This window comes from Barbus barbus (genome assembly GCF_936440315.1).
Source record: "Barbus barbus genome assembly, chromosome: 42".
Taxonomy (NCBI): Eukaryota; Metazoa; Chordata; class Actinopteri; order Cypriniformes; family Cyprinidae; genus Barbus; species Barbus barbus.
In genome coordinates this window covers 7,961,484-7,973,854 of record NC_136720.1, presented here as the reverse complement: position 1 = coordinate 7,973,854, position 12,371 = coordinate 7,961,484, and the positions used below count along the sequence as shown (strand labels likewise).

Below are 12,371 nucleotides of genomic sequence, written 5' to 3'. Positions count from 1 at the left end.
ACACGCTCTCTAACACGTTCACACTCTCTCATGGCGAGCAGAGGGGACGCGCTCTCTGTTATGGACTAACAGAAGCTCTGCTTGCCTTCTCGCAATCTTTCCAAATCACCCATGAATTCTCTCGCGTAAAGCGTAAAGCGTAGAGCGTCCATCCTCTTCCGTCTAAAAGGGTTTAAGAAAAGAAAGCTGACCATGAACAGCACGAGCAGTTGCGGTTTCCTGAATATGGCGACGATAGGAGAATTCGACCCGCTCAACGCCACTATTCCTGCTACAAAAGTTGAGATTACAGTCTCGTGCAGGTGAGGAACGTTTACGTACCGCTCACACCTTTACGCACAACTGCCTTTTTTATTATTAATTTTACGCGCGGTGTTTTAATGGTACATTTTGGAGAAGACGCAATTACGCGTGACATTCTGGCACAAAACCAGGTTATAAGTGTGTTTATGAGGTGTAGTGTATATGGATACTATAATGGAAAACTGTATATGGAGTTTCTCTAGCTGTCACTTTCTTTCGAACCAAAACGAAAGGCTTCTCCCACCAGTTGTTAGTTGTTAAATACCTAACATAAGTTTTGTTTTGTTTTGGAATAACTGCGTGGTGCTTGGCTGAGATAGATTATAATTTAAGAAGTGAAATTCATTGCTTTACAGTTTGATTAAAGGTGGATTTCGTAATGATTATGATTTCTTTTCTGTGTCATAGTCTAACAGTAAACCGATGATGACACACTCACGCGTTTGTTTTCATATCAGGATGGGGACTTTCCATTGACTTACATTGTTTTATACAGCACTTATGATATTTTATATCCATAAACGATATTAATGATTATATTAAATATATGTAATATCCATAAATAATACTTTGGTACGTTATTAAACCTATTCTTTTCAAAGTAGGAAAACCTGCCCACAGGTTGTTATATCGTTAGCCTATATAGAGTTCTCATTGACTGTTGTTGTTTTTATATTAAATCAATTAATTACTATTGCTAAACATAGTGCTTCCAAAAAACCTTTTGCGTTTTAGATTATTTATTTATTTAAATTGTAATTAAATTGCAAAACTCCCCACATTTATGATTTCAATGAAGCTTTCTGGAAGTCTTTTATCGTACACAAGCTTGACGTTTTTTAAAATACTGTTAGGATCCGTTTGGCTAATTTCTCATTTCAAAGTGTAAAATGTATTCATATTAATAAATCATTTACATACTATAGTATTACTGGTGATTTGCCTTTTGAACTCACTCTCCCATGAGTAGCAAGCCATTTGGATTATTGGATTATTTCATCATAACAACAGCCTGCTGTTTTTTGTTTTAGCTGGAAAATGATGGCTTTAATAAAGCACAAAAAGAAAACGTTTGGGAAAATTATCGATTCTTGTGCACTTAGAGATTGTTCATATGAATCATTTATGTGTATAAGTTTGTGATGCATGTGGCTTTGCTGGCGTAAACAAATGCGAGTGGGCAGGACTTGTCCGCTCAACCATTGTGAAGAGATGTTGACGGTGAATTACTATGCTCCATGTCCCCTTGGGCAGGCTTGCGCAAGAGGGAATACACATGCACACAAACACACACATACGTGCACACGATCTAGGAGCTCTTTTGCAACACTGCACCAGGTGGGAAAGGAACAGAAGTGGTGCCATGGTTACGATCAGGAGCATTCCCATACTGTAGGGCCACTTTACCACTGTCACCATGGTTATCATGGGCAGATGAGCAGATAGAGGAGATATGTATTCAATCACAGTAAACCCCGTAAAATAAAATGCAAATAAATAAGATGCAAATTACATATAGTATAGTCTAGTTTTGTGGATATTTCAAGGCCCAAGTTTTTTTAGCTGTTAATTAACTTTCAGTGTGACCAGAGTTCAATTTTCAGCGTGAGTGGTTTCTTGGCCGTGTAATTATCCAAACTAGAAGTGCATGATGGTGTAAGGTCACTGCAATCACATATAAGTTGGTGAATGGCTAGAGAATTCCCAACATGACTGGTGTACGTTGGCTAAATGTAGTCTGTTTGAAAGGGCTTTATAGAGATGATTTAGTTGGATTGCTTTTTTGGATTGAGTGAGAAGTGGATATAATTAAAAGATCACATATACATTCACATCTTTAAAAGTAAAAATATTGCATGTATTCTGTCAATGCAAGCTCATGTATAAATGCGGCTTGTGTTGTCAAAGTTACATTACACATAGATCAGTAAATGTACATCTAGCATGAATAGATAAATCTTCATTACTTGTGATGTTTATCATTAAAAAGGAATCTGCGAATTTAGTTGTGTTGTTTGGTTGGACACTTTACCTGTGAAATTGAGGTTTTATACTCTTTTAAGTATATCGCTTGTCTGTTTGTTCACTCGTTCATTATGATAGAAATGTCCTACTTCCAACTTGTGAATTTGTAATTATGAGTGCTTTGTGCTTTTTTGTTGTAAAGGACAGTGATCATTCAAACATTACTTTTTGCCTGAATTCTTATTAAAGCCAAAAGTTGTAGAAGATATTTAGGCAATATTAAACAGGTTTTGAATATGATGTAGTGTTCATTGGTCAGGTCAAGTCACCTTTATTTATATAGCGCTTTATACAATACAGATTGTGTCACTGCAGCTTTAAGCAGTTTTAGTGTCAAACAGGAAAACAGGGTGTCAATAATGCAAGAGGACACTAACAAAGAGTCATTTTTCTAATTATTTTACTGTTCTATGTTGTAACACATTTTGTTATTTAATTAAATTTTACATATTGAAATCAAACAATAATTGGTGGAACCCCTACAGTAATCCCTGTTGAACACATCACAAATTCAGGCCTGCACAGATTCTTTCTGTGAGCAATCATTATTCTCAAATGTAGTCAACCATGGCTTTGCAGTGATAAAAATGAATTAATATCAATTCATGTGTTCCTCTCTCTCTCTGATAAACTGTAACAACAAGTGGAAAGTTCCAGTATTCTTACCCATAACAGAGAAAATTATGCTTTTGGGAGACATGCCTTAGAGATTAAGTATTATGTGCGACTAATGTTCAACTTGGTGCTCGTAGTGCTCTAAGTGCTCTCAATTGTTTTGTATTACAAGTCATAGAAAGCTATTACCTCTTGTATTGAGTAATCATTAACCCAGTGTAATTCAATTGGAATGTTACTCTCTGGCGCACATACATGTACATTTCCCACTGTTTATGGCTCGATTAAAGCCGGTGTGGGCTGTCACAAGAATAAGAACCCATTTGGACTCTGATAAGAGTGATTGGTAAACAGCTTCAATCCACCTAGCAGGGTAATTCCTGTGTTAAATTCCTTCCGGTTTCACAGAACTGTATGCCATTTGATGTGTATTCCATGAGTCCATGCAGAAGAATATTATAATAGTAGTGTGATATTAATACAATTGGAGATGGGTTTTTTTTTCTAAAGAAGTTGCTAAAGTGGTTGCTAAAGTGCTGATATTGTGTACTTGGTCTGAGTCAAATAATTTCATCCTCAAGACTTAATAATATTCTGGTCTCTAAATATGGCCTGTGGCAAAAACTGTGGTAAATCTGATGTCTTATAAAAGTAATTACTTCAACTTCAGCATGACAGAAACTCTTTTAAATGTCAACTGTAAGTGAAAACGAAACATTAGCAGGTCTTTCCCTTTACTCAGAAACTCAATTAATTCCAATATTTACTTTCTTGATCCAGCCTTATGCATGTAACTAAATCAACTGTCCGGTTTGCCATAAAAATGATTCAGGTAATTAAAATAACACAAATTGATTAAGAAACTGTAATTTTACATATTTAAGGTGACTGAATACAATACAATTAATTAGTGACAAAATCTTCAGCTGTTGTTTTGCTTTAGCTCATTTTACTTAAAGGGTTAGTTCACCCAAAAATGAAAATTAGGCCTACACCATGTTTTACTCAGCCTCAAGGCATCCTAGGTGTATATGACTTTCAGACGAATCCATTCCAATCCTGGCTCTTCCAAGTATTAGAATGTGGGTAGGCGGGTGTTTCTGTTCAACAGTCCAAAAGTAGTTAAATAAAGCACATCCATCCATATTAAAACATGCATCACACGGCTCCAGGGGGTGAATAAAGTCCTCCTGTGGCGAATCGATGCGTTTTTGTAAGAAAAATATCCATATTTTGGATATCCATATTTTTTGGGATATACGTTTTATTATGGATGCGTGCTTTATTTAACTACTTTTGGACTGTTGAACAAAAACACGCCTTCCCCATTCTAACGCTTGGAAGTGCCTGGACAGTTTTTAATATGACCAATTTGATTTGTCTGAAAGAAGAAAGTCATATACACCTAGGATGCCTTGAGGGTGAGTAAAAATTTTTGGGTGAACTAACCCTTTAAGTAAATTGCACAAACAGGATTTATTTATTTTTTTAACAGGGCCAAAATATTAATTATATTTTTATTTTTATCTTGCAGGAAGACATAAGGCATTTTTGCACTAGAGGAACCTAGTGGAACTCCATTTAGCTCCTACTTCAGGGCAAATAATTGAATGCGATGTGTCGTCTGCAATTATGAATGCGATATTGCTGGCTTGTCAGTGAACTACGGCTCTGTGTCAAGTCAATTCACCTTTATTTATATAGCGCTTTTAACAATACAGATTGTGTCAAAGCAACTGTCCAATATCAAAATAGGATAATAGAGTCAATAATGTAAAATGACAAGATTAAACACTCAATTTTCAGTTAAAGGCATTTCATTACTGAATTCAATGATGTCATCGTCCAGCTCACTTCAGTTTAAATAGTATCTGTGTAATCAAGTCGACGATATCTCTGCAAAGTTAGATTGTGTAAAGATTGTGTGCCGTCTAGGTGACAAGCTCTTCAATGGGGATCTGTCACTGGGGCTCATCTAGGTGTCCTGATCTCCGCTGACATTCAGGGCTATAGAGATCGTCTCTAGGTGCTGATCCACCATTTGATCTGGATACGGACTGGATCTGGTGGCTACGGTCATCTCGGAATAAGAAAAAAACTAATATTAGCGTAGATGCTATTCTTCTTACGATGTAACAAGTACATCGGGTGTTATGGGAAGTGTTCCTGGTTCTGGTTGACCTAATTAATGCAGCCTAACAATGCTTTAACGGATTTGAATATTAGAAGTGTATTAGTGTATTATGTGTAAGCCAGGTTAAAGAGATGGGTCTTTAATCTAGATTTAAACTGACAGAGCGTGTCTGCCTCCCAACCAGTCTTAGGTAGATCGTTCCAGAGTTTTGGCGCTAAATAGGAAAAGGATCTCCGGCCCGCAGTTGATTTTGATATTCTAGGTATTATCAAATGAACAGAACAACCACCCAATAAAGCATTACAATAATCTAACCTTGAGGTCATAAATGCATGAATTAACATTTCTGCATTTGACTTTGAGAGCATAGGTCTCAATTCAGATATATTTTTAAGATGAAAAAAATGCAGTTTTACAAAAGCTAGAAACGTGGCTGTCAAAGCAAGGATTGCTAACAAATGGCACACCTAGGTTCCTAACTGATGACAAAGAATTTACAGAGCAGCCATCAAGTGTTAGACAGTGTTCTAAGTTATTACATGTGGGGGTTTTAGGTCCGATAATTAACACCTCTGTTTTTTCAGAATTTAGCGGTAAGAAATGATTTGTTATCCAGTTTTTTAATATCAATTATGCTTTCCGTTAGTTTTTCAATTTGGTGTGTTTTGCCGGGCTGTGAAGAAATATAGAGCTCAGTATCATCAGCATAACAGTGAAAGCTAACACTGTCTTTCCTGATGATATTTCCTAAGGGTAACATGTAAAGTGTGAAAAATAACAGCCCTAGTACTGAGCCTTGATGTACTCCATACTGCACTTGTGATCAATATGATACCTCTTCATTCACTGCTACAAATTGATGGCGATCAGATAAGTACGATTTGAACCATGCTAAAGCACTTCGACTAATGCCAACAAAGTTTTCTAATCTATTCAAAAGAATGTTGTGGTCGATAGTGTCGAATGCAGCGCTAAGATCCAGTCGCACTAATAGAGAGATACAACCACGATCAGATGATAAGAGCAGGTCATTTGTAACTCTGATGAGAGCAGTCTCAGTAATATGAAACGGTCTAAATCCTGACTGGAAATCCTCACAGATACCATTTTTCTCTAAGAAGGAATATAACTGTGAGGATACTACCTTTTCTAGTATCTTTGACAGAAAAGGGAGATTCGAGATCGGTCTGTAATTAACTAGATCTTCATCTGAATGCACGTGTTGGAGGTTTACTACTAATCACAGAACTGGCTTTACTGACGAGATGCGCATTATCATCGCATTCAATTATTTTCACAACCCTAACTTCAGGGTAGGGTCTATAAGAACTACCAGTGACGTAAGTGTAAGCTGATTGGCCAAACGCATACAAAACACTGACTACCCGGCATTTTCAAAAAGCCATGAAAAAATATTTACTCCAGGAACATGGAAAAAAGCGATAAGGGCATTTAACTGTTGTCTACAGCACTGTGTTGTTTTCTCAGCCTTGATGATAAGTTACACTGCAAGTTGTCATAGGAGATTTAGTCCGATTTTCATGCTCTTTCAATCTCGTAAATTGAGCGTTTACATAACATCTCCATTATGGCATATCCCACAACACACAACAAAAACAGCTCCAAACATGACTTCCTCCATTCTCTGGTTGTTGATGTTTGTAAATGCTGTGAATAAAGACGTCACTGTCAGCCACTTCAGAGTTCCTGCATGCTGTCGGTACGAATGCAACCAGGAAAACGACCCGAGGGGGAACTTGGTTCTCTTCGAACGACGCTGCTGGCTAGCTCCTAGAACTACGTGGTGCAAAAGCGCCTATAATGGACCCACTTTATGTCAGATGTTTTTACTATATTATTAGTCTAAGTTATTACATTGTAGTTACATTTAAAAATGCATGTAAATATATCGTATCACATGCTTATTTTTTCATGTTAATAAATAGAAACCTAATTTAAAGTGTGACTAAAAGCAAAAGCAGAAGCATGCTGAGAGACGAGTTAGTCTGTGATAGGAAAATTTGGAAGTCTTGCGTGCAAAATTATCAGAGCTTTTAGGTCTGTGAGTGTGAGAGTTTGATAAGAGCTCTGCCAATACACAACATTTATCTTCATATATTCAGCTCACACCCTTTTTTAAAGCAAGTTATACTTTGCAGAAATAAGGAGCGTGCTATGCAATTTTTATTAATGTAGGTCATATTGTTTATCAGTTTTACAGCCTATCAGTGGTTTCCAAATTGACCTGGAACTTCTGGTACAGAAAGCCTGGTATTGTTACATTTTATTTATTTATTAACATTCCTTTGAGATACTTAAAGAATTTTTCTTTCACATTTAGGTACGACTGTCCCAACCTGAAACACCACTTTTACCCGGGACTGTTCTCATTCAATCTTAAGTCACTGAGAGTATCCACTAAGATCCAGCCTGCCTATTTATGATTCTCACGTCTAACTTCATTAGAAGATGCACATTAGGAATATTTTTAATAAGCTGTTGCTCAGGTGGAGGTTGTCACGGTGCACACACGAGGGAGGAACCAGGAACACGCAGACGAGGATAGAAACTCAAATAACAGACTTTACTGAACATCAAGACATCAGGACAGGGCATGGCAGGACAAGGCAAGGCAGACACGGACATCACACACCGGGGTTAACGAGTAGACCAGACAGCACGAAACTCAACAGGCAGGAACTTAAATACACACGCTAATGAGACGAACACGGCTAGACAAGAATTAACTGATGATTACATATGACAAGGACAGGAAACAAACCAAATAAGGGCACAAGGGGCAGGAACACATGACAGACACACAACAGTTCCCTGACATAACTCCCCCCTCCCGAAAGGCTCGTCCCGAGCCTTAACAGTTCCATCGGGGAGGGGGGGTGGGCGCTCTGGAGGCCTCTCAGGACAGACACGGACCACAGGACGGGGACCTCCAGAGCGGAACAGACAGACAGGACCCATGGCGGAGCAGGGAGCTCAGGAGGCCATGGCAGGTGGTAACTGTGGCCATGGCATCCTTCTTCGGCCCACCCACTCCACCCAGAGCTCTACTACCCCCCCCCAAAATTTCCATGGGGAATCCAGGGGGTATCAGGAGCCCTCCGGGGCTAGACAGACAAAACAGTACAAGACACGACAGAAACCCTCCAGGGTCAGACAGACACGACAGGACATCCCACAGGAACCAGAAGCCCTCCTGGGCTGGCTAGGAAGCTGAGGCTTCCTCTGGGCATGACGAGGAGTCAGGGGCCCTCACAGGGTCCCTCAGCGACCTCCTCCACTTCTGCGACAGGGGGGGGCAAGCGGCTGCGACTGGCCTCCATGGCCACAACTCAAGGAGCCGCCTGCCCCAGACGAGTCTCCATGGACAAGACATGACACGACAAGGTAAGTTTAAAATGTTCCCGTGGGCACAACGAACACAAACACGGCTCTCCTGGCCGTGACATGTGGACTTGATCCACGGAGAGGGTATCGGCGACCGGCAGGCTTGAGTCAGCGGCAATCCGGTGGGCTTGAGTCAGCGGCAATCCGGTGGGCTTGAGTCAGCGGCGGACCGGCGGGCATTGAGTCAGAGGCGGACCGGCGGGCATTGAGTCAGAGGCGGACCGGCGGCGTGCACAGGGGAGCCGCGGACGGCGGCGTGAACAGGGGGAGCCGCCGACGGCGGGTTGGCTTTCCCCGCGGACGGCAGCGTTGATCTCCCGCGAACGGCGGGCACGGTGAAGCCGCCGACGGTGGGTTGGCTTTCCCCACGGACGGCGGACTTGGGTGAACCGCAGGTGGCGGCGTGAACTCCCGCGAACGGCGGGCTCGGTGTGCCGCGGACGGCGGCGTGAACTCCCGCGAACGGCGGGCTCGGTGTGCCGCGGACGGCGGCGTGAACTCCCGCGAACGGCGGGCATTGTGTGAGCGGCGAGGTTGGGAGCCGCGGACAGCGGCGGATATCTCCCGCGATCGGCGGGTTGGATGAGCCGCGGACAACGGCGAACTTCTCCCGCGATCGTCAGACTGCAGGGCTCGCGGCCAGCGGACTCGCGGCACTCGCGGTAATCCTGCCGAACTCCCACGCCGACTTGCAGTGGGCTACAGCGGGATGTCGAGTGGCGACTTCCATGCCGCGAGGGACAAATAAAACAGGAACAAACAAAAAACTTTTCAAAAACGGAAAACAAAACAAGGTGAAGGGGCGCCGCTTACTGTTTAGGTCTGGTCTTCTGTCACGGTGCACACACGAGGGAGGAACCAGGAACACGCAGACGAGGATAGAAACTCAAATAACAGACTTTACTGAACATCAAGACATCAGGACAGGGCATGGCAGGACAAGGCAAGGCAGACACGGACATCACACACCGGGGTTAACGAGTAGACCAGACAGCACGAAACTCAACAGGCAGGAACTTAAATACACACGCTAATGAGACGAACACGGCTAGACAAGAATTAACTGATGATTACATATGACAAGGACAGGAAACAAACCAAATAAGGGCACAAGGGGCAGGAACACATGACAGACACACAACAGTTCCCTGACAGAGGTACTGGGGTCTCATTTATTCTGTAACCGATCTGGAGGGTCAAAAGAGCAGCCGCAGACCCACCGGAGTCTAGTCGCTCTCAAGGTGGATTTCTTAACATTTCTTCTCCACAACCCAGTATCCTTAGATCAGCTCGATAAAAACCGCATGCTTAATTTTATGCAGAATTTATTCACGGAATAACCTCACATCAGGAAGGCCATGGTGGGTTTACTTGGGTTTTTTGTTATTTGTTGAGCTTGAGAGTGTCATTCCAATATGATTCCGTTTCATGGCAGCTTGGATATTCTTAAAAACATCTTATTTTGCATTACACAGAAGAAAAAAAGAATGGAACGACATAAGAATGAATAAATTATGACATAATTGTAATATTTTGTTCAGCAAATCCTTTAAAGCAATCAAAGCAGCACAAGTTTGCAGGTGCTTTGGATCTGTGTGTGTGCAAATGCATGAGAATCTGAGTGTGGGGGTGTAATTTACACGGTTTCCGGCCAGGAGATGTGTTTGATCCCCTGAGATGAATTGATTTTAACCAGTCTGTCCTAATTTTGCTTTGTAGCTTTACGTATTTATTCACGTATTTGTATTTGTTTGAACACAGGAGCTTGAGAGGTATGCTGTGACTTTAAAGGACTAGTTTATTTACTCACCCTCATGTCGTTCCAAATGTAGGACTTTCTGTTTTTCTGTGGGACATAAAAGGAGAAATATTGAATAATGTATTGGTCTCATTTGGTATGCAACTATACAATGAATAGGGACTGGAGCTTTTAAGCTTCAAAAAGGTTGCATAAAAGTAGTCCATATGACTCTGTATTTTATGTCTTCTGAAGCCATACAATAGCTTTGTGTGACAAACAAATGAATTATTCAGCAATGTGTTTCATTAGCAAACTTTGATCATAAGTTCTGCCATTACCAACATATTGTTCAATGATTTCAATGAAGCCATAGTTTAAACGAACATTTGCAAACACCGTAGCAAAGATGTGATTGGATGTACAGCTCTCAATCTGTCGTTAGAAGCATAGGTTCTTGTAAATGTAAAATGCGAAATAAATGGATCATGCTCTCAAAATAAGCAAGCAAACTTGCAGTATGTTCTTGCGCATGCATGAATGCGCTCAAGTGACCAGGGAACCCCAAAATATCACATACGAGGGAACCTGTGATTAAATTGAATTTGAAAATAAAGCAAAACAATGGAGAAATAGTGTATTTCTATGTATAGCTATGTTTGTTATTTAAAGCATTTTCTGTGAATGATTTATATTTTGTCCCGTTATCATGTGATTTTTAGACGACTTGCAGTATTGTGCACACAATTGGTGCACAGCTTCAATGTGGACTATTTATAGTGTTTTATGATTTTTATGATTTCCCATTTACCTTTGAGCAGAAAAGTGGCCTGGAGATCACAGATAAAATAAAGCCAGAAGTGTTTGGAGTGACATGATGTTGAGTATTAATGAACTATAGTATCCCTTTTAGTTTGAACTTTACAGCCACTTTTGATGGGTGGCCAATTGGTTTAGTTGATGCTTCTTGACATCGCACGCTATTTGTCCCCAGACAATGATGAGAGAAATCACACACTTCTTGGGACTGTATGAAAAAATAATTAGCTTTCTCTTTATAGAAGCAAGGTCAGAACAGGAAGTAGGCTTGCCTTCAGTCCAAAGGTGGCTGCTGGATTTATTAGTAGCAGAATGCATTAAAGCATGTAGAATGAAATGAGAGTAGAATTGAAAAAGTTGCTTGAGGGCAGTCTTGAAAGAGATCCAGGTGCTACTGTATTGTTGAAATTAATAGCTGCAAATTTCCCTGTGCGTGTATTTAGGTGCATGTGTGTGATTTTTGTGTGTGTATCTTCAATAAGGGGTGGGGGCTGTGTTTATTTGTTCTGTAGAACAAACATTGTTTTCTCTGAAGCGGCTGATGATGACCTGCCCAGGCGGACTGTGTGATTGGCCCCGACTCAAACGCTCACTGGGTTTCCAGCAGCCCGTCGAAGCGGTAAATTCTGGTTGCTATGTGACTCATTGCGCTGGTGAACCTCTGTTGGTCTACTGCTCCCCAGGCTTGATGGGAGATTTATACTGCACTGGATGACACATTACTGTGCTGATTTGCTTTTCCTTACAATCCGCCCGCTTCGAAACCGGAGGTCACCGTTCAAATGAAAAAGGCAAACCTTGAGTAAGAGGCATGTGTTTGATAAACTTAAAAAATATTGTGGGTTAAATACAACTTAAGTTCTGTGAGGAATCAGTGACAGTATCAATTACTGTAGAAAATAAGAAAGTTGAAGAAATAAGTGGAAGTCTATTAAGCAGGTTTAGGGAAGGGATTTAAAATGCCAAAATTTGAAACTTCTATTCTGTCAAGTTAATTTTTTTTTTAAGTTAATTAAAATTTATGTAGGACTACTTTTACACATTGATGTCAAATATACAGTACATTTACAAAATTGACTTATTAGAGAGTTTTATGTTTACCATACACCATTCAGACATGTTTTGAGGGGCGCTAACACAGGAGACGTTCTTGCGTTTAAAATACAACTTGACCGAGAAAACAAGAATGTAACAGAATGGACATGCGTTGCTAATGGCGTGAGATGCTGAAAAAAACAGTGAGTTGAGATGCTGCAGGTAAAGTCTATCTGTACATGTGCAAATAGACCAACAATTAACCTAATATACGTATACCTGAAACGTAGCTGTCTT

At 40.7% G+C, this 12,371-nt stretch overlaps 1 protein-coding gene across 1 annotated transcript in view; it reads left to right on the top strand.

Moving 5' to 3' along the window:
• Window positions 1–12,371, top strand: part of LOC306861757 (copine-8) — a 118,482-nt gene continuing 106,111 nt past the window's right edge. The window contains exon 1 of the mRNA XM_079404218.1: window positions 1–302. Within this exon, the coding sequence (XP_079260344.1) occupies window positions 193–302 (110 nt within the window). The 5' untranslated portion in view covers window positions 1–192. The remainder of the gene's footprint in view (window positions 303–12,371) is intronic.